At 39.0% G+C, this 25,953-nt stretch overlaps 1 protein-coding gene across 2 annotated transcripts in view; it reads left to right on the top strand.

Moving 5' to 3' along the window:
- PATJ (PATJ crumbs cell polarity complex component) overlaps positions 1-25,953 on the top strand; it is a 346,204-nt gene that overhangs the window by 225,330 nt on the left and 94,921 nt on the right. For both annotated transcript variants that reach the window (XM_032427605.1, XM_032427611.1), the window contains exon 30: positions 15,594-15,666. In XM_032427605.1, the coding sequence (XP_032283496.1) occupies positions 15,594-15,666 (73 nt within the window). The remainder of the gene's footprint in view (positions 1-15,593; positions 15,667-25,953) is intronic.

The following is a 25,953-nucleotide window of genomic DNA, read 5'->3' as shown; positions in this document are numbered from 1 at the left end:
CAAAAAGAAAATTGAAGGGGATCCAAAGGAAACCATTAACGCAATTAAGTAATTGGGAAATAGAACCCTCCTCTTTCAAGAAAGAAAGGTTACATGATTTGAAATTATTTAGAATACAGAAGAGAAAGCTGAGGAGAATTTTAATAATAGTAATGAAGCCCCATTAATTTGGTGTCTGATGATTTCAATTTTGATCGTTCAGAGGAGATCAGAATCAAGGAAATAATTTGTTCAGTAAATTAATAGTGTAAGTATGATTGAGGATGCCACAGAATACTTACTTACTGGAAGGGATTTTAAGCAATTTAGTAGAAGTATCAATGTACATTCAAAATATGCAATCGAATTATGAACCTTTCTTGCATGGTCGTTAAATTGTAGTGCCTAAACACATAGTCGGCATTCAGAAAGCTTTATTGAATAAATTTCCTTTCAGCTCCTTCTAAGCAATTCCAGATTATTTATTCTCCAAAGGCAACAATCATAGTAAGTTAGTTTGATTTATTTTGTGGACTTAAAGTTACATAGAAAAAATACATACAGATAAAAAATAATTCATTATTTTAGAAAATTTCTCATACTTAAGTCCCTCTCCTCAGTACTTTCCCAAATAATCAAAGTTGCGAAAAGTTTCTGTAGCTTCCTCTGTAGGGAGAAAAAGAGATGTAGGTGTGATTTTTTGAGTAGTCTCTTGTCATCCACTTTGAGACTGTGTAAAGGAAAACGAGTTTAAATTGAATCAAGACAGATGTACACACTGCTAACAACCTTTTGTTTGATCCAGTAGATATATATGTGGTAACTTGTGTGCCAACATTTTATTAACGCTTCAGTTTCCGTAAGGGAAGGAACTACTCATCTGACTGAGAGCTTGAGAGCTCTTACGTAAGTGACAAATTCTTTTCTAAGCAAGCCTGAGATTCACCCTATCTCATGAAACCTGGCTCTAGAATACTCCAAGTGTGTGAGCTTGTTCAGTTTCCTGATCTGCAGTATGTGGGTAATATAGCTATCTCAGGGTGCCTGGGTGGCTCAGTCAGTTAAGCAGTCAGCTCTTGATTTCAGCTCAAGTCATGATCTTAGGGTCCTGGGATCAATCCCCACGTCGGGCTCTGAGCTCAGTGGGGGTCTGCTTGAGGATTCTCTCTCTCCCTCTGCCCCTCCCCCTGCTCACGTGCTCGCTCTCTTTCTCTCAAATGAATAAATCTTTTTTTAAAAAAAAAGTCAAGTGTTTAGGGCACCTGGGTGGCTCAGTTGGTTAAGCGACTGCCTTCGGCTCAGGTCATGATCCTGGAGTCCCCGGATCGAGTCCCGCATCGGGCTCCCTGCTCAGCAGGGAGTCTGCTTCTCCCTCTGACCCTCCTCCCTCTCATGCTCTCTGTCTCTCATTCTCTCTCAAATAAATAAATAAAATCTTTAAAAAAAAAAAAAAAAGTCAAGTGTTTAAATATATATATATAGCTGTCTCATAGATTGTCTAATGTCTTAATATGTATAAATTGCCTGGTGATGTGGGCTCAGCAATGTTCATGCTATGGTGATGAAGATGATGGTGTGGTGGCAGGAAAAGGGAGGCAGAGAGAGAAAGGAGGTAAAAGAAGTTAGGGAAAAGGAAAGAGGAGGAAAAAGATGAACCACTCCTTCATATATATTTTGTCTCATTCCAGAATCTTGAATATTTTTTTTAAGTGAAGCACATTCACAGTTTAAGAATTTTAATTAACATCATAATGATTAAACACTAGAAGAAATAGAATACTGGATATTGTATATAAGTGATAAATCACTGAATTCTCCTTAAACCAATATTGCACTGTATGTTCACTAACTAGAATTTAAATAAAAATTTTTAAAAATCACTATAAGAGATAGCTACAGATACTATATAAAACCATTTCCAATAAATGTTAGAATAAGAGACATGGGCATAGCCTGCCTAAAACATGTCTTTTAGTTCTGTGTTTACCACTGCTTCTCCCCCTCCTCCCTTTTTTTTTCTTTTAAAGCTCTACACCCCACATGGGGCTTGAGCTCAGGGCCCGGACAGCCCAAGAGCTGCATGCTCCACCAACTGAGCCAGACAGGCACCCGTCCTCCTCCTCCTTTTAAATGATGACCTGATACTCTTAACGAGGAGTAGAATACCATTTAATGAAAGAATGTATAAAGAGAAATCTAATTAATGTGAATTAATCCCCATGTCAATAAAATATATTATAATGTTACTGGGGTAAGTAACATCAAATAGTGTCAGAATTTAAAACACTTAAGGAAATCAAAAAAAGAAAATATTTTATGCTCCTCTGCTTTGTACATCACCAGTGGGTTATAGTGGGAGATTGGTGACCTATTTATGTGTAGTAACCTGTGCATTTTGTTTATTTTATTTTTTAAAGATTCCACTTATTTGACAGAGGGAGAGAGCACAAGCAGGGTGAATGGCAGGCAGAGGGAGAGAGAAAAGCAGGCTCTCCGCTGAGCAGGGAGCCCTACTCGGGGCTCAGTCCCAGGACCCTGAGATCATGACCTGAGCCGAAGGCAGACACTTAGCCAACCGAGCCACCCAGGTGCCCATAATCTGTGCATTTTAGGTGCTGTCCAACATACCATTCTTTCTCCTTCAGGCTGATTATCTAGTTCATCACTCCTTTAGATACACCTCTGCCTATAGGTTACCTCTTTCAAACTATTGGTATGAGAACCCTAGTTGTGCCTATTTTAGATCCAAATCCTAAAGCAGTTAGATACTGGTTTGCTATCAGGTTTCAGGAAGTTAACACTTAAATCATAGCACAGCAGGTGCAATTACACTTTTCTTTTAAGATGCATAACTTATGCTGTATAATGTGACTTTAAACACTGATGTTTAGAAATGGTTTCTTCATAGTTAGTGCTTCTATTTGCTGATACTTCCTTCCTTAGTTGAAATTACTGATTCTCTGTGCATTTCCATCATAGAGATATTGTTGGCTTCTATACCTCAGTGGCTCTTTTCCAGATTTATTGACAATCGAGATAAAAATGGGAACTGGCCGCAGATTTGGGAGTATGATTAGCAGTGATCACGGAAAGCTGTTAAAATGTGCTGCAGGCAACATTTTAATTAACGGGGGCCTTTAGTCTATAGTAATGTACATTTGTGTGATCACATCCTTGTCATATTCTTTTAACACTTGTATTTATTCATATACTAACTGATCTGTAATTCACAGAAGGTCTGTGAGTCATTAGTGAAAATTAGCAAGTTGCTGCTCTGTGTACATGACTTATATGATCACTTTTTCCTCCCCCTTTGTCCCCACATTAGATTTTGGACAATCCGGTAATCACATACTTGTGTCTGTAGCACATCTGGACTTTGGCATACTAAATTATTCTACAGCGGATAATCCAGGTGTATTTTACAATCTTGAGTTCTTACTATGTAGCACACATTCAATTGTGTGGATTTTCCCGTTCGACATTATCCCTGCTACACAAGCACTATAATTTTAGGTACAGGAGGAGAGCTATATTAATACAGGAAAGAACGAATTGCTGTGTTTGGCAGTGCAGCGATCCAAGGAGATTAATGATTTTGCCTGCAGCTCTTGTCATACCTTCCCCCACTATCGAAAATTAAATGCCATGTAGAACAACTCACTGTCCATTACTTAATTACATGTGGAAAATGTGTACTATATAAAAACTCCTGGGGCTAGAGGAGGCCAAGTGAAACTGAACCCCATGGAAAGATTTAGTGCTGGCTGTCAAGCCTTACTGAGTCAAAGTGGACTCACCGTGGGAGGCACCATACAGTATCGATTGAACATATGTCTTGTTTTGTAATTAAAAATATAGTGTGGCCCATTATCCTCTGGCCATATCCCTAAAAGATGATATGACTTGAAATTAATGTGAATGTCAGAGTCATCTGTGGGAGAAGTCCATCCGAAGAAGCAAATTGAATGCCTGTTTTAAAAATCCTTATTGTGCTCTCAATTCTTTCTGTCTAAATAAAGAGGGAAAAAAGATTGTGGGAATAAACATGAGTTTTACTTCCATAAAGAACTATTCATGCATTTATTCAACAAGTATTTGCGGAGTGCCTACCTGTGCTGGAGCTGTGGAGTCAGTGATACAAAGAACCCAAGCTGTGCCTTGAAGGAGGAGGCAGAGAGTAAGCAATCTGGTACCTCATCCAGGGATAAAGGTGCTAGGATACTTCAAGAACATATGAGAGACACAATTAAGATAATCTTTGGAGCCTTGGGGAAGGTATTACAGAGAAAGATGCTGGAGCTCAGACCTGAAGGCTAAGTAAACAAAATTGTAGTATGTACAGAAACCCAGAAGTTTCTGAAATTGGATATTATACCCAGGGTATCTGAACATTTACTTCTAGGAGAAAAGCAGTCCTTCTTTAGGAAAGTATCATTGTAGGGCGCCTGGGTGGCCCAGTCGTTAAGCGTCTGCCTTCGGCTCAGGTCATGATCCCAGGGCCCTGGGATCGAGCCCTGCATCGGGCTCCCTGCTCCGCGGGAAGCCTGCTTCTCCCTCTCCCAGTCCCCCTGCTTGTGTTCCCTCTCTCACTGTGTCTCTCTCTGTCAAATAAATAAATAAAATCTTAAAAAAAAAGTTATAAAATCAAAAAATTTTAAAAAGGAAAATGTCATCGGATGAATATAGCTGTGTACATCGGCCACTTTGAAATCTGTGAGGAAGCATCCTTCTGACTCTCTTGGGCCATTAAAGAAATTTAAGTGTGCAATACAATATCATCCATGGGATATATGACACGTTTTGAGGAAGAGGACTGTCACTAGCATCGAGTTCTTACTAGGAATTGCGGGAGAAAGAAAGTTACACTTTTCAATTTCAGGGCTCTTCTGTTTCTCCGTTTAGTTGGGGCACTTGGTAGACCCATAGGAGTCTCTCAAGTGCTCTGAAATGCTGACTCTTGCTTAATTTCTTCAGTACTTGTCTCCTGTACTATCCATATTAAAGAGTAATTTTATTAATCTTATAAGCCTTTTAGTTCCAGGACAAGGTGGAATTGGAGTGTTTTGATCTTTTGTCAAGACAGTGGAATTTATGCATCCAAATAAGAAGCATTGTTCCCTTGGACCTACTGTGGTCACCTGGGGAAGCTGTACATTTAATCCATTACGGTTCCATTGCATCATACATTTCTGGAATCATCTTGAAAGCCTATGGCATATTCTTTTGAATAGCCACAGGAGCCATAAGTTTTCCCTTTTTTGAGGGTAGTTGTAGCTAGTCAATGTGAAGTGACCCCAAACTTTGCAGGATCATTCATGAATCCAGTGCATTCAGTGCATTAGGTAAAGTGTTGCTACCAAACTTTCTTGCATGACCTGTAAAATAGCTTACAAAATCATTTTTATTTCATGGACAGAATTGGTAATTTTTTCTTTGCTATCCCCTTCCTTAACATAGTACTAGCTTGGGGGAATTAAAACTATATTTGTTTGATTTCTTTTAGCACTCAGAAACACCTAATTGTGTCTGGTTACAGAGATGAAGTGGGCAGTTTTCTCTTTTCTTCATTTTTGTTTTTTTGTTTTGTTGGCTGATCAGTATTTATACTCCTATCATCATAGAATGTCTATTTCCTTAAGTAGACCTTCTTCTCCACACACACACACACACACACACACACACACACACACAGTGTATGTACTATGGTGGAACAGTAGAAGCAGTACATCTAGATGCCTCTCTCCCTCTGTGGAAGCTGAAGAAGCCATGTATTTCACTGCTGAGATGTGGCCAGGGGTTGGTCATGTGACCTAAGCTGGGGCAGTATGATACTTAGCTTAGAATAGGAAGCAAGTAACATGAGTGATTTTATATGAATGGTGTTTATTCATGAAACCACAGGGCCTTAATCGGAGGTCTCTGCTATGACATCATTCTGTTTTCCTGCTTCCTTGTCCTCTGGAGGTCTCTTAGTTTCTGTATGTTCCAAGTCCAGTCATGTTGCCTGCCTGTATTTTGTGAGATCCCAGTTTCCCTTTTAATAAATTCCCATTTGCTTTAGTTGGTCCAAATTCATTTCTCTTGCTTGCTGCCAAAGAATCCTAATGAATGAGAAGGGTGATAAAAGTGAGCTATCTGGGGGCGCCTGGATGGCTCAGACGGTTAAGCGTCTGACTTCGGCTCAGGTCATGATCCCAGCCTGCTTCTCCCTCTCCCTCTGCCTGCCACTCCCCCTGCTTGTACTCTCTCTCTCTCTGTCCCCCTCTCTGTCAAATAAATAAAATCTTTAAAAAAAAAAAAAAAGTGAGCTCTCTGAACAAATCATGAGCAACCAGAGTAAGATATTTGGTTCCTTCTGCACATTTTCTTATCACCTGTAGGCTTTTAGCCTTGTTTCTGAGAAGTTTTTATCCTTCAAACTTTTTTAGCAAGCACAAGACTCCTGAACAGGTCTCTACTGAGGATCTCCAGTGTGACACATTTCCATTGCCAGACCATTCACTGGCTCTTGAAATGAGGTTGCCATGATTATCTCAGAGGAATTAGGCAGGATTTATCCTGGATTTATACCTGGGGTGGGGGGAAGTCACCTTTCCCCAGAACATGGCCTTATGGCGAGGGCTGGAAATCTGAACATTAGGCCTTTGCCAGCCAGAATAAGGAGCAGGTAGCTGAGGGCATCTACTACGTTATCTTTCAGTAAGAACCTCTGTGAGAAACTCAGTCGGCTAAGTCATCCATCCATCCAGTCCTATGCTCCCCACATCAACCCTTCCGCCAACCTGCAGTGCCAAGTATTTCATGAGCCACCTTTTCCTCTGCACAACTGGCAATAATTATTTAGAACTTGCCTGGGGCCACCTTTGTGAAATGTGGGTCTGGATGCTCAGTTACTCCCAACAGCCCTCATTAGTGATTGGCATTGTTTGGAATGGCAAGTAAATAAAGTTCATAATTCTATTGTTGGTCATTTATTTCAGATTCAGCATATTGCTATTTTGGTGGTTTCATCCAGCTGGAAATTGAAAACTATTCAGTCTGTTCATAGAGTTAGAAATATCTCCTGGAATCTTTTCAGAAAGGAGTTTTGCTCCCACTGAAATATAATGTCCTTTGTTTTATATGTGACTTCTGGTTCGTTTATATTGAACTTTCCTAGCCAAATGTTAATTCAGTGTCGTGTCCCGATTAATATAACAAATGTAGAGTTTATTTTTCCTATCCTCAAGTGTCTTACATCACTGTATTTAGTACAATCAGAAAATAATATCTAGGCCTGTTTAGCTGTGTTCATGTGTTCCTCATTTATTCATCGTGTATGTGTGTGTGTGTGTGTTTAAACAATGTGCTAGGCACTAGACTGTAGTTGTAATCATTTTAGAACAGGTTTCAAAACAAAATGAAATCTACCTACTCAGCTATCCAGGCTGAATTCAGGCACATAACTTCTGTTTTGGATATAGTGCTGTTTTGTTGGCATAAAATAAGATCCTATGGGTTTAATGAAAGTGAATTTCCAAGTGGCAGGATCCACAGCAATCCAGAGACAATAATGATATTTAAGTGATAGTCTTAAGTATTTCAAATATATTCTCATCACACTTGGACTTTTTTTTTGGTCTCGTGTAATTTTTTAAAATTGTGAAATCTGTATAACATGAAATCTACCATCTTAACCATTTTTAAGTGTACACTTCAGTGGCATTGAGTATATTCATGTTGTTGTACAACCACAACCACTATCCATCTCCAGATGGATAAAAATCTGTACCTGGTAATAAAAAAATAATAACTCCCCATTCTCCCTCCCCCACCCACAGGCCCTGGCAACTATCAGTGTACTTTTCTGTCTCTGTATTTAACTATACTAGGTATCTTATAAAAGTGGAATTATACAGCATTTGTCCTTCTGTTACTGGCTTATTTCATTCACCGTAATATTTTCAAGGTTCATGCATGCTGTAGCGTGTCAGAACTTCCTTTTTAATGCTGAATAATATTCCATTGTTTGTATATACCTGTATTTATCCATTCACGTGTCTTGGGACACTTGGGTTGCTTCTGCCTTTAGATTATTATGAATAGCGCTACTATGAGCATGAGAGTACAAATGACTTCAAGACTCTACTCTTGTTTCTTTTGGATATATACCTAGAAGTAGAATTGCTAAATCATATAATTATTCTATTTTTAATTTTCTAAGGAGCCTTCATACTGTTTTCCATAGCAGCCATAACATATGACATCCTACCAGCAGTGGACAAGGGTTCCAATTTCTTCACAACCTCACCAACACTTGTTATTTTTGGGTTTTTTGATAGTAGTCATCGTATTGGGTATGAGGTGGTATCTTATTGTGTTTTTTTTTTTTGATTTGCATTTATCTGCTGATTAGTGCTGTTCAGCGTCTTTTCATGTGTTTATTGGCCATGTGTATGTCTTCTTTGGAGAAATTTATTTTCAACTTTTTTGCCTGTTCTTTAATCAGGCTGTTTGTTTTGTTGAGTTGTAGGAATTCTCTGTATATTCTGGATATTAAACCCTTATCAGATCTATAATTTGCAAATATTTTCCCTCATTTCATAGGTTGTCTCTTCACTGTGTTGATTGTGTCCTTTGATGCACAGAAGTTTTTCATTTTGATGTAGTCCAGTTTATCTGTTTGTTGTTTTTGTTACTTGTGCTTTTCGTCTCATATGCAGGATATTATTGCCAAAGTCAATGACACAAAGCTTTTCTTCTATATTTTCTTCTAAAAGTGTTATGGTTTTAGCTCTTATGTTTAGGGCTTTGATCCATTTTGAGTTAATTTTGAATGTGGTATAAGGGAAAGATCCAACTTTATTTTTTGCATATGAATATCTAGTTTTCCCAGCACCATTTGTTGAAAAGATCAGCTTTCCTGCCACCTTCCCCCCCATCCCCCAGTTGAATGGTTCTGGCATCCTTATTGAAAATCATTTGACCAAATATGTGGGAGTTTATTTCAGGGCTCTCTGTTCTATTTCATTGGTCTCTAAGTCTCTCATTATGCCAGTACCACACTGTTTTCATTACTCTAGCTTTGTAGTAAGTTTTGCAATCAGGAAGGGTGAGACCTCCAACTTTGTTCTTCTTTTTCAAGATTGTTTTGGCTGTTTGGGGTCCTTTGAGACTCCATATGGATTTTAGATGGAACACACTAACTTTCTGAAAAGATACAGAAATGCTCCTTGGAGAGATCTCTGACTGTGATAAATGAAAAGTTAAGGCATTCTGCATACACATACATATACCACCCATTACATCAGATTTTCTTTTCCTCATTCATAAATTGTTGTCATGAGCTCATCGTGCTTTCCTGAAGGATAAGTGTGTTCTTATTGTAGCCCACTAATCTTTCTTTTACCATAATTTGTTGTGTTCTTTTAGAGGGTATATTGGAGAGAGTATCTCATATTTATCCCAAGAAGGTAGTCAATAGTTGTTGGATAAATGCTTCAAGTAACATGTTAATGAAATCCTAAGAGATTTACAATTTGAATTATGGTTACAACTTTGATGGATGAGCAATAAGCGTATAGGGTTTTATCAACAAATCCCTGTATATGACATGTATGTGCTTCCAAGGTTTCAGTAAAGTATTCTCGGAAGAATAGAATGAAGTTACTGAGAAAAGCTATCTAAATAGTTTAGAAATGCAGAGGAGGGAGAGATTACTGCTGGAGAAGTGAGAACAGCGAAAGCTAGTTAATGATACCTGGGTAGATTTCCACAGGAAAGCATTGAGTCCAAACTGCATGAACAAATTTAGTTCAAGCATTTGTGAAGTACCTTCTATATGTCAGATGCTAATAGGACCATAGAGTTAAGGAGGAAGTTCTTAATCTTTAAGAACTTCTAAGACATACAAATAAATAATTATATAACAGGCAAAACAAGCACCTATAGGGGGAATTCTGTGATACTGAGTTATTCAGATTGCATTTTCAAGCTTGTTGAAAAGGGGGTGTTTTTCATAATTGAGAAGGGAGTGATTTGGATTGACTGAGACATAGAGAAAGCAGAACAAGGAAACCAGTAAGGTTACTCTTGCTGTAGTACAGACAACGTGAAAAGTCCATGAATTAGGATGGGGGCTATGGGACTAAAGAAAAAGAGAAGAAAAAATGAAGTCTAGAATGAAACCATCAGACTTAGTGATTTCTTTGAATATAAGGGTTAATGGCTGAATGAATTAATGGTAATGGAGCACTCTTAGCCCCTGGAAATTTAAGCATCTGAGACTGAACATCATGAAACCATAAAACAGTAAATGTTAACAATTGTTATTGTGCTTTGGTGCTTTGACATTGACCTTATCTTACAACACTTCTGTTAGAAGATACTATCCCAATTTTAAAGATTTTATTTATTTATTTGTCAGAAAGACAGAAAGAGAGCACGGGGGGGGGGGGGGTTAGTGGCAGGCAGAGGGACAAGCAGGCTCCCCACTGAGCAGAGAGCCCGACACAGGTTAGGATCCTGGGATTGAGCCCCGCATCGGGTTCCCTGCTCAGCAGGAAGCCTGCTTCTCCCTCTCCCACTCCCCCTGCTTGTGTTCCCTCTCTCACTGTGTCTCTCTCTGTCAAATAAATAACATCTTAAAAAAAATAAAAATAAAATAATAAAAATAAAAAGTTGTTTAGTATCTTGCTTATATCTTAGTGATAGAATCTGTTCCTTTACCTAGGTCTGCCTCACTCTAGGTTTCTTCCCAGAATAGCATGGTTGTCTTACATTGATATAACAAAGAATTAATTTTTTAATTGGGGTGTTATTTACACTCAGTACAATAGACTTCAAGTGTTCAGTTTGTTGTTTTGAGAATACAAAACATACACCTGTGTAACCATCACCCAAAACAAAAATATAGAACATTCATTCATCCCAGAAAGCTTGCTGGTCCTCCTTTCTAGTCAGTCCCTCTGGGCCCCAGAGACAACACTTCCTGATTTCTGTCATCATAGATTAGTTTAAACTGTTCTTGAACTTCATGTAAATAGAATCAAACAGGATTAATCCTTTTGTGTCTGGTTTCTTTCATTTTACATAATTTTTTTCAAGATTTACCCATATTGTTAGGTGTATCTATAGTTCCTTCAGTTACTGAGTAATATTCCAATCTGCGACCATACCATAATTTGTTGGCCCATTTTCCTCTATGTGAACATTTGGGTTGTTTCCAGTTTTTAGCTATTTTGAATACAGTAGAAGCATGACTCTTAAAGATAATTATTATAGAATCAACTTGTATAGAGCATGTTTGAGTCAGGATAAACTCAGTTATGCTTCAGTGAACTTCCAGCCAAATCTCAGTGGCTTGAAGCAACAAAGGTTTATTGCTTTATCATGTTACATGTCCATCAGGGTTCAGCAAGGGGGCCTCACAGCTCATCTTGGTCATTCAGGTAGCCAAGGCAAGATCTCAACATATATTTCTATGATTACCAAGTCTTTGGTTCAAGTAGTGACTCACCTTTAAAGGAGAAGAAAAGTACAAGCCAGAGGATTTATGAACAGCTCTAATCATTATCGCAGAAGAGTACTGAGGGAATTGTACTCCACTGTATTTTTTTACCATGCTCCCTGCACTATCGTGTTTGATAAGTATTTTAAAGCACTTTACAGTCATAATATCTATACAAGGACTAGGTAATGAAGATATGAGACTTGGAACTTAAGTATGAAAAGTTGATAGAGTGAACAAACTCAGAACCTTTCATGCTTCTTACCCTAAGGAAAATTATGAAAGAGCTTGAAGAGTAAATTGTGACTTAGTCAGACTTTTGGTTTGGGAATATTAGCTTGGGTATATAAGAGAAGATATATATAGTTCTGGAAGAGGCTGCTAAAATGGGAAACACTGTAGTGTGATAGTCAAAAGAGTAGATTTTGAAACTAGACTGCCAGGTTTGAATCTCAGCTCTGCTATTCATTAGCATTGTGAGTTTGGTCAGTTTGCTTACACTCTGTGTGAAATATATTATACCTACTCTCTGTCAGGTACCCTGTTGCAAGCTAGGGGAATGCAGAGATAAGATCCCATCCCTGGGCTTGGAGGAGGAGAAAGATCATTTTAATAGAACATGGCAAATGCAATGATAACAGACATACACACAGGCAGAGTTCTGTACTCTGGAAAACTATTCCCTTACCCATGGTGGCACTCCGTTATCTCTCTCAACAGCTGTTAAAGATAATTATAAAAATACCAACAAGCAGTTACAATTTCTGATTGTGTCCTGTATGGGGCACCTGGGCCTAAGAAACTTATATTAATTATATTGGAAAGGAAAAGGAAGTTATAAAGCAAACAGATTTTATTCTTTATGAGAATCATAGGAGAGGAGAGGTCAGAGGATCCCCAGAAGTCATTCAGGTTAACTGCTTGTTTGAAGTGTAAATGCCTTCTCTCCTTTGGCTTCCCTCTTCCTACTCATTTCTCTTTAAAATTGTCAGGTCTTTGCTTGCTTGATGTGGAGGTGCGTGAACACTCCCTAGGAAGTGGATTATAAAGGATTATGAAATGTAACTTCTTAAAGCAGCTTCCTTCTCTCCATTGAGAGTAATTGTAAGTTTTCTATTTTGTGAGGTTTAAAAAAATTAATATGGAATTTAAAGGCCATTAAAGTCATACTAATTTAGAGAAAACCATTAAATTATGAAGGGATAACTTGGCTGATTTGAAGTAACTTGGTCCAGGTAATCATGACTTCTCAATAAGAATTTATGTGCAGCCATATATTTAATGCTAGTAACCTTTGAGAGAGGTATGAAAAGCCATCTGCTTAATTACTGCCAAGTATACTCTGCCCCATGAGCTCTGAATCTGGAGCAGACAGGTCCTGTTGGCTTTTAGCTCTGAGGTAGAGCTGAGTTCTGTTGTGTTACTCAATGAAGGAAAATGAATGCGAAAGGGAATTACCACTTTGAAAATGCAATTACTTATCCAAAGGTAACTGATTACTTCTTCTGTGTATGAGCAAACTGCTGAGGAATGGATTGTATTCCCTGAAAAACAATAGCCACCTCTTAATGTAACAGTGCATGCTCAAGGCATCTGTAATACTGTCAGAGAAAAACAGAGATACTCTTCATGCACTGTCACTTTATGGTTTTAGTTTTTCGCCCTTTTGCTTTGGTTTGGCTCATATGCTAGATAATACAAGAATCTCAGAAGGTTAGAATAAGAAATGGTACCTAGACTTCATCTGTTTATTTAGACTCTACCTCATTCCACAAAGAATTTACATCAGCCTAGAATTTTTGCAGTTCAATTGAGTTCTTGCAGTTCGATTCACTTAACAACTATGTTAAGTACAGACTGTTTGCCAGGCACTGATTGCCCCAGATAATGTAAGAGAGTAGGAAGGACATGCTTCCTGTCCTTGGAGTGTACCATCTAGGAGAAGGCAGATTGGAAGCACATTTCATACAGATCAGTTAGGTAAATTACGAAAGAGACAGAACTGCAGTCTTTGTATAGGGTGCTATACACATACAATAGAGCTCCTGGAAGGCTTGTTTCAATGAATGACATTTGTGGTCAGCTATGAAGAAGAAATAAGAACATAAATCAGACAAAGGATTTGGGCAACAGACATGCAGATCAGAGGAGGATGGGGCTAGATAGTGCCCTGAGGTGGATGGAGCTTAGCTCAGCTGAGAAATGGGAAGAAATTTCATGTAGCTGGATTGGAGCAAAGTGTGAGCCAGGAGAAGAGAGAACAAGAGGAAGCCAGAGATGGGGGCTGGGGAAGATTGTTCAAGGCCTTACAGCCTCCCTAACAATTGTGGACTTGATCCTAAGTGTAATAAGAGGCCATAGGATTTTAAGCAGGGGATAGAAATATAATCAGATTTATGTATTAGAACCGTAATAACTCTTCTGGGTGAAGAAAAGATTGGAGAAAGGATAAAGAATATAAGTAAGGAGACCAAATAGGATGCTCTTATATTAACTCTGGTGAGAAATGATAATAACTAGGGGCATCTGGGTGAATGAGTTGGTTGGGTGTCCAACTCTCCGTCTCAGCTCAGGTCTTGATCTCAGGATCCTGAGTTCAAGCCCCACATGGGGCTTCACACGGGGCATGGAGCCTACAGAAAGGAAAGAAGGAAAGAAAAGAAATGATAATAGCTTGTCATAGGATAGGATGGAAATAAGTGGAAAGACTCAAGATACGTTTTGAAGGTAGAATCAACAAGACTTCTTGATTGGATATACAGTTGAGGGCTTAGAGGTTTCAAGAGTGCCTCCTCGGTTCCTGGTTGAATAACTGGGTGGACATTGTTGACATTGACTCAAATGAGGAGGATTGATCATGGAACCCTCTGGTGACTGAGTGGGAATAAGAGATCTATTTTATTTGAAATACTTGTAAGACATCCAACGGAGATATAAAGTAGGAGTTAGAGATCAGATATTAAGCTCAGAAAAAGACCTGGGCTAACTATGTGAATTTGGAAGACATCAATATATAGATGGTCTTTTGACTTAAGGGAATAATTCATCTAGTTGAGGCTATTGAACTCACACTGGAGGGGAAGGATAGGTGGATTATAAATTTAATAAAGAAAGGCATTTCAGGTAAGGGCAGTGATAGGATTAAAACACCGAAGCAGGAATGACATGGACCAATGGATCTTTTTCCAGTTGGTGAGAAGTAAAGGGGTTGGATTTTTGAGTGCCCTTCCAAATCCGGTAGTGGCTATCCTGAATATACTGGTCATATGGAGAGAGATCTGTGAGCAGTCTTAGATCTTTGCATACCAGGAAGAAGCATTTTTGTGATCTCCCTTGGTTTGTACTGTGAAACCTAAAGTCAAATGTCACATAAACCTTGAGATAATGATACTGGGTTTGCGTCATGAATAAATAGTAAAGGTTAGATCTCCCACAGAAGAATCACTGCTTATCATTTGCTGGTAACGTCATGGAAATAGGTCCAAATAATTAGAACTGGTATTGTAGGAGTTGTCTGTACCTGCGACCCTGGTGATGAAGTTTTAGCTCCCACCATCTCTGCTTCCATTAGGATGAGGAGGAGTAGAATTAACCCACAAAGCATCATCTGTCTGGATCTCCGCTCTCCCCATCCATCACTCCTCCTCACAGTGTCCACCCATGGAGGGCCTGTCGTACACATCCCATCATCCCTCATTTGGCAGAACAAAGTTAGAACCCAAGTAAGGAGGCCGGGAACCTTTCCAGTTCAAAGAACAAAATGCTCTGGACATTAATGGGCCTAGAGGTTAAACACAGCCATTTGAAAAATTTATACTCCACAGTGCTGAAAGAGTTGATGTCTTTCCAAAATGATCCTTAGGAGCACCTGACTTATTAAGCAAGATCTAGCTAACCCCTAGCATCATCATTCTCTGTCTCTCATAACCATATCCTAGTGTCCCTGGGGTAATATATCCCTTTTTGTGCTTAATCGCTTTGCATGCTTAAAACCAGTATGTATTTGTACATATTTTTATTCTAAGGTGCTTTGTATACATTTTCAACAGAGGAAATGGTTGTAATTTGAGCCAGAAACTTAGCATTTGCTGTGTACTGATTCTGCCTATTTTCACGTCCACAGAAATGAAGATGCAGTCAATCAGATGGCTGTTACCCCCTTTCCAGTACCGTCAAGCTCCCCGTCTTCTGTTGAGGTAAGACGGCTCCTAATTAGCATGTAGTGACTTAAATGGATGTGTCATGATTATTTTTTCCAAAATCTAGCATTTTTGATTTTCACTATCTGGTATTCCAAATTCATAGAATCTGTTAAATAGGGAATTTCCCTAATTAGGAAGTATTTGAGGTAGGATTACAAAGTAATATAAAATAGGGGCACCTGGGTGGCTCAGTCAATTAAGCGTCCGACTTTTTTTTTTATGTTCAGTTAGCCAACATATAGTGCATTATTAGTTTTTGATATAGTGTTCAGTGATTCATTAGTTACATATAACACCCAGTGCTCATCACAACACGTGCCCTTCTTAATACCCATCACCCAGTTACCTCATCCCCCCACCTTCCTCCCTTCTGTAACCCTCAGTTTGGCTCCTGGAGTCCAGAGTCTCTCATGGTTCGTCTCCCTCTCTGATTTCTCCCCCTTCAGTTTTCCCTTCCTTCCCCTAATGTCCTCTGTGCTATTCCTTACGTTCCACATATGAGTGAAACCATATGATAATTGTCTTTCTCTGCTTGACTACTTCACTTAGCATAATCCCCTCCAGTTCCATCCATGTTGATGCAAATGGTGGGTATTCATCCTTTCTGATGGCTGAGTAATATTCCATTGTAAATATGAACCACATCTTTTTTTATCCATTCATCTACTGAAGGGCATCTTGGCTCCTTCCACAGTTTGGCTATTGTGGACATTGCTCCTATGAACACTGGGGTGCAGGTGCCCCTTCTTTTCACTATATCTGTATCTTTGGGATAAATACCTGGTATAATTGCTGGGTTATAGGGTGGCTCTATTTTTAACTTCTTGAGGAACCTCCATACTGTTTTCCAGAGTGGCTGCACCAGCTTGCATTCCCACCAACAGTGTAAGAGGGATCCCCCTTCTCCACATCCTCGCCAACATTTGTTGTTTCATGTCTTGTTAATGTTTGTCATTCTAACTGGTGTAAGGTGTTATCTCTTGATTTGAGATCAGGTCATGATCTCAGGGTCATGAGATTGAGCCCAGCTTTGGGCTCCGTGCTAAGCGTGGAGCCTGCTTTAAGATTGTCTCTCTCGCTCTCCCTCTGCGCCCCCCCACCCCCCCCCCCCTTCCCTAAAAAAAAAAAAAAAAGAAGGAAAAAAGACACAAGGAAAAAAAAAGGTAATATAAAATAATGTTAAACACATTAAAACTTAACATATGAATATTGCTTTCCTCAAAGTTCCTTAAAGTTTTTTCTGGATCTATAGTTTGTCCTAATTGGGCATTTCAGAATTTATTAGAAAAATTATCTTTTTTGTTTGTTTGTTTTTTGGTGGGTTTTTTTGTTTTGTTTTGTTTTGTTTTTGAGCTTTTATTTAAATTCCAGTTAGTTAACTTAGAGTGTAATATTAGTTTCAGGTGTACAATATAGTGATTCGATAACTGCATACATCACCCAGTGCTCGTCAGGAAAAGTGCACTCCTTAATCCCCATCACCTATTTAATCCATCTCCCCATCCCTCTCCCCTCTGGTAACCATCAGTACCTCTTTCTTTATAGTTTCAAAACACGTTAGTACCTATTATCTATGATCACAGGTATCTTTAAACAATTACTTTATTAATGGAGAAATTACTAGTACAAGATTGCTATCACATTGATCTGCTTCTAGAGTTAGACAGACAGACATTAACTAACCAGCTATGTAATCAAGTATCTCCTCAGCTGAGGGAATATTACATTCTCTTTACATTTTTTATTCATTGAATTATTTTTTTTTTTTTTTTTAAGATTTTATTTATTTATTTGAGAGAGAGAGAATGAGAGGGAGGAGGGTCAGAGGGAGAAGCAGACTCCCTGCCGAGCAGGGAGCCCGATGCGGGACTCGATCCTGGGACTCCAGGATCATGACCTGAGCCGAAGGCAGTCGCTTAACCAACTGAGCCACCCAGGCACCCGAATTATTTTTTAATTCCAAAAAGAAATACATACTTATTGTAACTAATCAAGCCATGCAGAGTTATTAGGAAGAAAAAGTTAATTTTCCTTTCCCCACCTCCCCGAGGAAGTTAATATTTACTGTTTAGTATTTTCATACTTTTTCCTTTTCTACCACAAAACTAAGCAGCTATATGTGAATAATGCCTCTTTTAGTAAAAACTCAATTGTATAATACATTCTTTCCATTCAACAAGCATTCAGTGAGTGCCTATTATGCATTAGGCAGGCTTGGGTATTAGAGATAGGTGTGAATAAAACAGAAGCCTCCTTACTGTGGTTCAACTTACATTCTAATAAAGAAATAAATGAATAAATACACCAAGAGAATTATCAGTAGTGGTCAGTGCCTTGCAGAGAATTAAAATAGGGAATGCAGCTTGTGACCACTTCAGCTGGTGTTAGGGAAGCACTCTTGGACAAGGTGAAATGTAAACAAGATCAAAATGATAAGAAGCCAGACACAAAAATGAAGGGGAAGAGCTTTCTTTGCAGAGGGGACAGAAATAACTCTCAAGTGAGAATGCACTGGGGCATTGGAGGGATATGGTTAGAGGCATATTGGGGGCCTGGAGAGTGGTAATGGGGTGGGGATCTTTGAGTCAGAGTAAGAAGTTTGGGTTTTAGCCTATGTGTGCTGGAATCCAGTAAAGGGGAATGAGGTGACTCGGTGTACAGTCTACTAGGTAGAGAATGGACTACGGGAAGGTAATAGTAATACAGTAGAAGGTGGAGACCCACATGAGACTCGTTTGCAGTTAGATGAAGATTGTGGGTTGGTATTGGAGGCAAAGAAAAGTGAGTGGATTCTGGGTGTTCTGGATGTTGAATCAGACTTGATTGATTAAATGTGGGAGCTGAGAAGAGAGTCATGAATAAATCTAGATTTTTGGCTTGAGCAATTAGGTAGATAGTGGTGCCATTTATTACAGTCCATTGAAGAATAGCTGTTCTTCAGCAGGGAAGCAGAAATTAAGAGGTTTATTTTAGGTAGGTTAAGTTTGAGGTGCATATTTTACATCCTTCTGGAATAGATTCTATTCATTTTTTTTTAAGATTTATTTGAGAGAGAGAATGAGAGAGAGAGAGAGCATGAAAGGGGGCAGGGTCAGAGGGAGAAGCAGACTCCCCGCTGAGCAGGGAGCCCAATGTGGGACTCGATCCCAGGACTGCAGGATCATGACCTGAGCTGAAGGCAGTCGCTTAACCAACTGAGCCACCCAGGCGCCAATTTTATTCATTTTTTAAAAACTTGCTTCTCAGGGCACCTGGGTGGCTCAGTCCGTGGAGCGTCTGCCTTCGGCTCGGGTCGTGATCCCAGGGTCCTAGGATCGAGTCTGGCATCGGACTCCCTGCTTGGCAGGAAGCCTGCTTCTCCCTCTCCCTGCTGCTCCCACTGCTTGTGCTCTCTCTCTCTCTGTCAAATAAATAAAATAAAAAATCTTTAAAAAGAAAAATAAATAAAAATAAAAACTTGCTTTTTTTGCTTAATGTAATGGCCATATTTTAATACACTCTTATTATACTTTTTTTTTTTCCAACTGACAGATATTCAGATGACTTTCCAATGTTTTGCCAGTAAAAGAATACCAAAATAAAGATTATGAGTGTGTGTGTGTGAGAGAGAAATATTAGGTACTAGTGCTTTTATTTCTATAGCAAAGATTTCCCCCAAGTACACTTGCTGAATCATAAGCTATACAAGTTCAAAATTTTCACTTATATCGACCACTTGCTATCTGAAAAGATTATGGGGATAGGTAATGACTCCCTACCAATAGCCATTTGGCCAAAGCTTGCCAGCACTGGGTATTTTCATTCTAGTTAAGACCCAGGGTAGACAGAGGGGCCCCAGACCCATACTGTTTCTGTTCAAATCCTAGCATAACTATATTCTAGACATAGCGCCTTGGATAATACATTATCTCTTCTATCATCTCTTTACTTATCTGTAGAAAGGTAACAATAATTTCACCTCATAGGGTTAAGATTAAATAAGAAATATATATCTTTGTGCCTGACACATGGTAGCTAAGAGTAAACACTAGTACTTAATTCTATGTGTTTATAGAATGTAATATAAATCTTTTGGAGGGAGTGGGGAGAATAAGAGGAAATCATTTTAGAATAATTTTTTCTATAGTATTGTTAGTAGTTATGAATATTCCCATCAAAATATCCCCTTGAAACTGAATTTTAAGGGGATGATTGAATCTTGATTCTACTACGTCGAACACTGTCTTAGAGGCCTTCAGAATGTGGTCTCATGTCCCACTTACATCCAGGCCTTTGAGAGACAGTATTATTATTTCCACATTGCAGAAGAAGAGACTGGGTCTAGGGTGTCTGGGTGGCTCAGTTGGTAAGCGACTGCCTTCGGCTCAGGTCATGATCCTGGAGTCCCAGGATCGAGTCCCGCATCGGGCTCCCTGCTCAGCAGGGAGTCTGCTTCTCCCTCTGACCCTCCCCCCTCTCATGTGCTCTCTCTTTCTCATTCTCTCTCTCTCTCTCAAATAAATAAATAAAATAAAATAAAATAAAAAAAAAAAGAGACTGGGTGTAAAGAGGCTAACTAGTCCGTCCATATGCCCAGAGGCAGTAGGTATGTCAGTCAGCACCAGCTTCTTCTTCTGCACCTACGGGTGTCACCACCAAACACTCATAGGCTTGTAAAGAGCAAAGGAAGTAATATATATAAAGCATTTAGTACAGCTCACAGTGCAGAATAAATGCTTAATGAATGTAAACTTTATTTCTTCAAATATTTAAGTATATTTAACTCAATTTTTAAAGTATACAATATTAGCTACTGTTTTAGCATTTTTTTTTGTTTTTGTTTTCATATTTTTAATTGTGCTAACCACAGAAATGGGTTCTAATCATTCAGTCACCTGTAAAAAATAAATCTTTTTAAATTACAATTGAATATGTGAATTGAATTATAAAGAGGGTTTTTTAGTTTTCCTCTGGACTGTCAGCCTCCAACAGCTGCCCCCAAATGACGAGTGATACCCCTCCTCAGGGTGGTAGTCTGTGGGTATGCTCTGGCCCCGTGTCCACTTCCTTATCCCTTCCCACTCGCCTGTGTGACCCTCTCACGAGGCCTTTTACCTCCTCAGCCATTTCTAGTAAGTACTTAAGCATAACTCGTATCTGACATATTGCTGAAAGCACTAGCCCATTTAAATCATAACCAAATAGATACAGCCATAGCATTATTAACTTGGGCCTGATAATAGTTCACATTGAATAGCACTATTATATACGAATGGGATCTCATATTCATTCCCTTATTGAGCAAATATTTATTGAGCCCTTACTATGTGTTGGGTACTGTTTTAGACATCAAGGACATGGCAGAGAACAAAATCACTTCATGAAGTCATGTGCGAGCAGAGTGAACAAGAGTGCTAATAGAACATTGAACAAGAAGTCTGAAGATGTGGGTTCTTGTTTTAGCTCTGCCAGTTACCTGCTAAGCATATGACCTTGTTAAGGTAGTGATCCTCTCCAAGTCTTGCTTTTTCTGTAAAGCCACATTCATAACCTCCCCTGTCTGTGTCAGCAGGTAGTTGTGAGGATCACGCACTAAATTAGGTAAAAGTATTTTATAATCCGTGTAGCTATATACATACATAAGGGATTATTAGCATTTCTGTTGCTATATTCTTGGTAATTGTAATACTAGGGCAGCTGGTACAGTGATTAAGAACATAAGCTTAGAAGTTGGACAGATCCGAGTCCTAATATTTGTTCTTCCATTTACTAGCAGAGTGAACTTGAACCAGCTAAGCTCTATAAGCTTCCATTTCCTCACATTTAAAGGAGGGTTGATAATAATAATTAATTCTGTGGATTTGTTGGAAGAATTGAATCATGTTTATAAAATGATTAGCATTATTCGTGGCACACAGTAAGAACGCATTTTAGTTGTGATTATATTATTACAGCCCTCTAGCAAAACTCCCAGCCTCCAGCATTTTCCATTTCCAACAGTTACATACAACACAGGATTTCTTACTATATCTGTGCTCTTGCTAAAAAACGTTTTATACCTCTTGCCTAGCAGATCTTTGTTTCAGGATTAGAATTAAGGGTTTGTATTAAACTCCCCAACCTCTGCTAATCAGCTTTCTTTTCTCATTAATGCATAATAAAGCACTAGACATTCTCCATGTATCTGTTGATCCCCACCTCCCCAAACACACACACATCTTGGTCTCTCCAATACTTATGTCTTTGTTCCTACTGTTTCTAACACCTGGGTTGCCTATCCACTTCCTTTTTATTAATTCACAACTAATAATTCCTTGAAGAATTGTTTTTGAAAGACTCCTCCAAGTTTTATGACTCAAAATGAATAAAATAGGGGCACCTGAGTGCCTCAGTCGGTTAAGCCTCTGCCTTCAGTTCAGGTCATAATTCCAGGGTCCTGGGATTGAGCCCCATGTCAGCTCCCTGCTCAGCGGGGTGTCTGCTTCTCCCTCTCCCTCTGCCCCCCTCCGCTCCTGCTCCTTCTCTCTGTCTCAAATAAATAAATAAAATCTTTTAAAAAATGAATAAAATAATGCCTAGCTCCTGGAATATAATAAGTATTCAAATGTGAGATATTATTATGACCAACTTCATCCCACATCATTCCCTTCAGTAATCTTAACTCCCTTCATAGTTAAGTAATATTCATGGTTCATTTAAAAAATAAAAATTGTCCTTTGTGTGATGTCACCTGGGCCTTATAGAAAAGAAGGACCCATTTCTAAAGGAGTTTCTCAACTAGGATTATGTTGCTTGTAGTTCTCTCACTATCTCAACATTTTAAGAATGTATGACTATAGAGAAAGACAATTATCATATGATCTCACTGATATGTGGAATTTAAGAATCAAGGCAGAGGGTCATAGGGGAAGAGAGGAAAAAATGAAACAAGACAAAACCAGAGAGGGAGACAAACCATGAGAGACTCTTAATTATAGGAAACAAACAGGATTCCTGAAGGGGAGAGTGTGAGGGGAGGGGTAGCTGGGTGATGGACACTGGGGGGGGGGGGGTATGTGTTGTAACGAGCACTGGGTATTATATAAGACTGATGAATCACAGACCTGTACCCCTGAAATAATACATTATGTTAATTAAAAAAATAAATATTTGACCGAGAATAAAAGGCTCCATTAAAAAAAAAGAATATACAGCTATATGCACCACACTAAATTGCAGGCTTCTGGTAGGCTGGGCTCACTGTCTCCTTGACCACTGCATTCCCAGGGCCTAGCATATAGCACTTGCTTAATAGTTGTTGAATCAGTGAATGGGGTGAACCATATTTAAGCTTTTCTGCTATGTCCTTGATGCTTCATTTCAATGTTGGATACTTCTTACTGATTTAATTTATTCTGCTAATTATCAAATACCCACTCTGTAGATCACATACATAGTCTCTTACCTCAAAGAACTTCTAGTCTTACAAGGAAAATAAGACATGTATATTACTAAAACAAAGTGTCCCAGGAGATAAAGCTTTAGGAGGAGTTCAGAGAAGATGAATATTATTTCCTGGTAAGAGAACAGCTATTTCTGATGGGTCGATTGGATTTTAAAATCAGACTATGGTTAGATAAGAATGTGGGAAGAGTACAAACAAAAACATGGAAATAGGAAAAATCAGGATGTGGAATGGGGAGAAGAATCGAAAGGTATGTAAAAGGGAGTAATAGAAGATGAGGTTTGAAAAATAAATTGAGGTCAAATGAGTAATGAAATGGTCCGATCAGTGCTCTACTTCAGGTAGCTTCGTCTAATAGCAACGTCAGGGATGTCTCGGAGAAGGAAACCCAATTAGGAAGCCACTGCTGTGGTCTTGTAAGAGGTGCTCAAGGCTCAAGTATACTTGGGTTGCAAGATATTTATTCCATTCCTCGACAAGGCAGAATGCATCTTTTTAGAATATCTTTATAGAAGCAAGCAACTTCATTTTTTCTTTTTCTCAGAAGTTGCGCTTTTTTGAATACTAAGTGAGATGAGGCAGGCCTCCTAAAGAATGAACAGGTTGATTACCCAGGGAGTGCCATTAGCATAATTCCCATTTTACCTTTAATTGTGCACTGCCTTCCTGGAATTCTGAGTAGCCTAGAAAATATGCTCATTATGGGGGTGGAAGAAAGAAATTCAATTTGTCATATCCAGTCAACATGACTTTGCAGAAAGAAATATTTGTGAATTTAGGCTGGCAATGAGATGAAGAAATCATCCTGTGGTTTTTTTGGAAGAGAGCACTGGATTTGGGAAATACGGGGATGATAAAATTTAAACCAATAAAAGTTTTTTATTAAAAAAAAATTTTCAATTGTACCAAGGAGGTATAGTTGCTGGTTTTTTTTTAATTTGCTTAGTAAAACCTTAAAAGGAAAATAGTTATATATACTAATATACTGTTTCATCATTTTTTTTTTTAAGATTTTATTTATTTATTTGAGAGAGAGTGTGAGCAAGAGTGAGAGAGAAGGAGCAGGAGGAGGGGCAGAGGGAGAGGGAGAAGCAGACTCCCCGCTGAGCAGGGAGCCAGATTCTGGGATCATGACCTGAGCCGACCAGGCTCCCGTTTCATCAGGTTAAATGAGGAAAGAGGGTAGGGAACAACACTATGGAGCATTTAACTGATCAGAAGTATGGCTTTTCCAGTCCGCAGTAACATCCTTAACTAATTTAGCTTTTATTGATAATCTGCTTTCTTTCTTTTTTAAGATTTATTTATTTATTTTGAGAGAGAGAGAGCAAAAGTGAGTGCAAGTGCAGGGACTGGAGCAGAGGGAGAAGCAGACTCCCCGCTGAGCACAGAGCCCACTGTGGGGCTCGATCCTAGGACCCTGAGATCGCGCCCTGAGCTGAAACCAAGAGTCAGATGCTTAACCGACTGAGCCACCCAGGTGCTTTCAAATAAAAACATAAATTCCTGCTCAGCGGGGAGCCTGCTTTTCTGGGTTCCCTCTGCTGTTCCCCCTGCTGTTCCCCTTGCTTGTGCTCTCTGGCTCTCTCCCTCTCTCTCTCTGTCAAATAAATAAAATCTTTAAAAAAAAAAAAAAAAAAAACATAAATTCCTGTTCTCAAGGTTCTCCCACTGTCTAGTTGGGGAAATCTATAGGGAAGTAGTGGGTATGAAAAATTAAGTAGTATAAAAATAAAAAGTATTATCACTTTATGTAGATTTTTGAGGAGCCCAGGGGAGGGAATTTGGAACTTACTGAAGGTTTGGAAGGGACTTCTCTGAGGATTGAAAAGCATTTCTTATCTTTTTTTTTTTTGCTAAAGGCTCTGTTACGCATACAGTCACGAGTCTTGCTTTTCTTTTTATTCATCTTAAAAACATAATTCACCACAGAAGCTCCTATCTGTGGTCTTTGAGGGGAAAGGTCATTGTCCTTGAGCAGCCTTGGCTACACAGGCAGCTTTGGACAGGTGGTTTGAGGATCAGCAAGAAAGGAAGGGAACACCCAGCTACCCAAATTAGCTGAATCATCTTAGGTGTCACTGGGCCACCATCCATCAGCCAGATGGTCTTCAAACCACCGTGATACAATTGTGCTTTGGAAGTCATGCTTGCTGACCTATTTTCCTCTTCCCATCCCTGACTGATTCCCCATTTCTAAGCTCCTGGTCAGCGGGGTATTTTCAAGGTTGCCTAACACATGTGAGCCATTCTGTTCTCAGAACAGAACCCCACATTGTTTCATTCTGTGCCTCATTGAAGCATGAAAAGCCTTCTATAAGCGGTAGCTCTCCTAGGAAAGCACATGCTTTATTGCTGACCTCTCTCAACTCCAACTTCCTTTTTTACCTGACTCCTCTCCATCTAGATTTTGACTTTAAACCCTCCTCTCTGGAACCGTCTCAAACTAACCCAGTAACTAAAAACAGAGGAAAAGCTTTAGAAGGGGTTCATAGTAGAGTTATAAAGAGCATTGACTTTGAAATGAGAGAGACCTAGGATGAATATAAAGAAGGATCAGACAAAGGAAATCAAAGGAAATGAATGAGGCACAGATGTTGGATTCAAGGATCTTTCAGCCTCATTGGGAAGATCAATGCGGTACATATGTAATTAGGATACAAAGGAGATGGTAAGTGACATAGGAAGTTCAGGTAAAACGTTAAGTGAGGTTAGAGGAAGAAGAGACGTCTTCTAGCCAAGAAGAAGGAAAGGATTTATGGAGTAAGTGACATTTGAGACTCAGCTTTGTGTGATAATTCTGTAGGTATAGATGTAAAGGGTATTCTTTTTTGTTTTTACTCAAATCTTAAAAGATC

This window comes from Phoca vitulina, unplaced genomic scaffold (assembly GCF_004348235.1).
Source record: "Phoca vitulina isolate PV1807 unplaced genomic scaffold, GSC_HSeal_1.0 scaffold2, whole genome shotgun sequence".
Taxonomy (NCBI): Eukaryota; Metazoa; Chordata; class Mammalia; order Carnivora; family Phocidae; genus Phoca; species Phoca vitulina.
The sequence above is the reverse complement of the archived record's forward strand: the minus strand, read 5'-3'. Positions and strand labels throughout refer to the sequence as shown.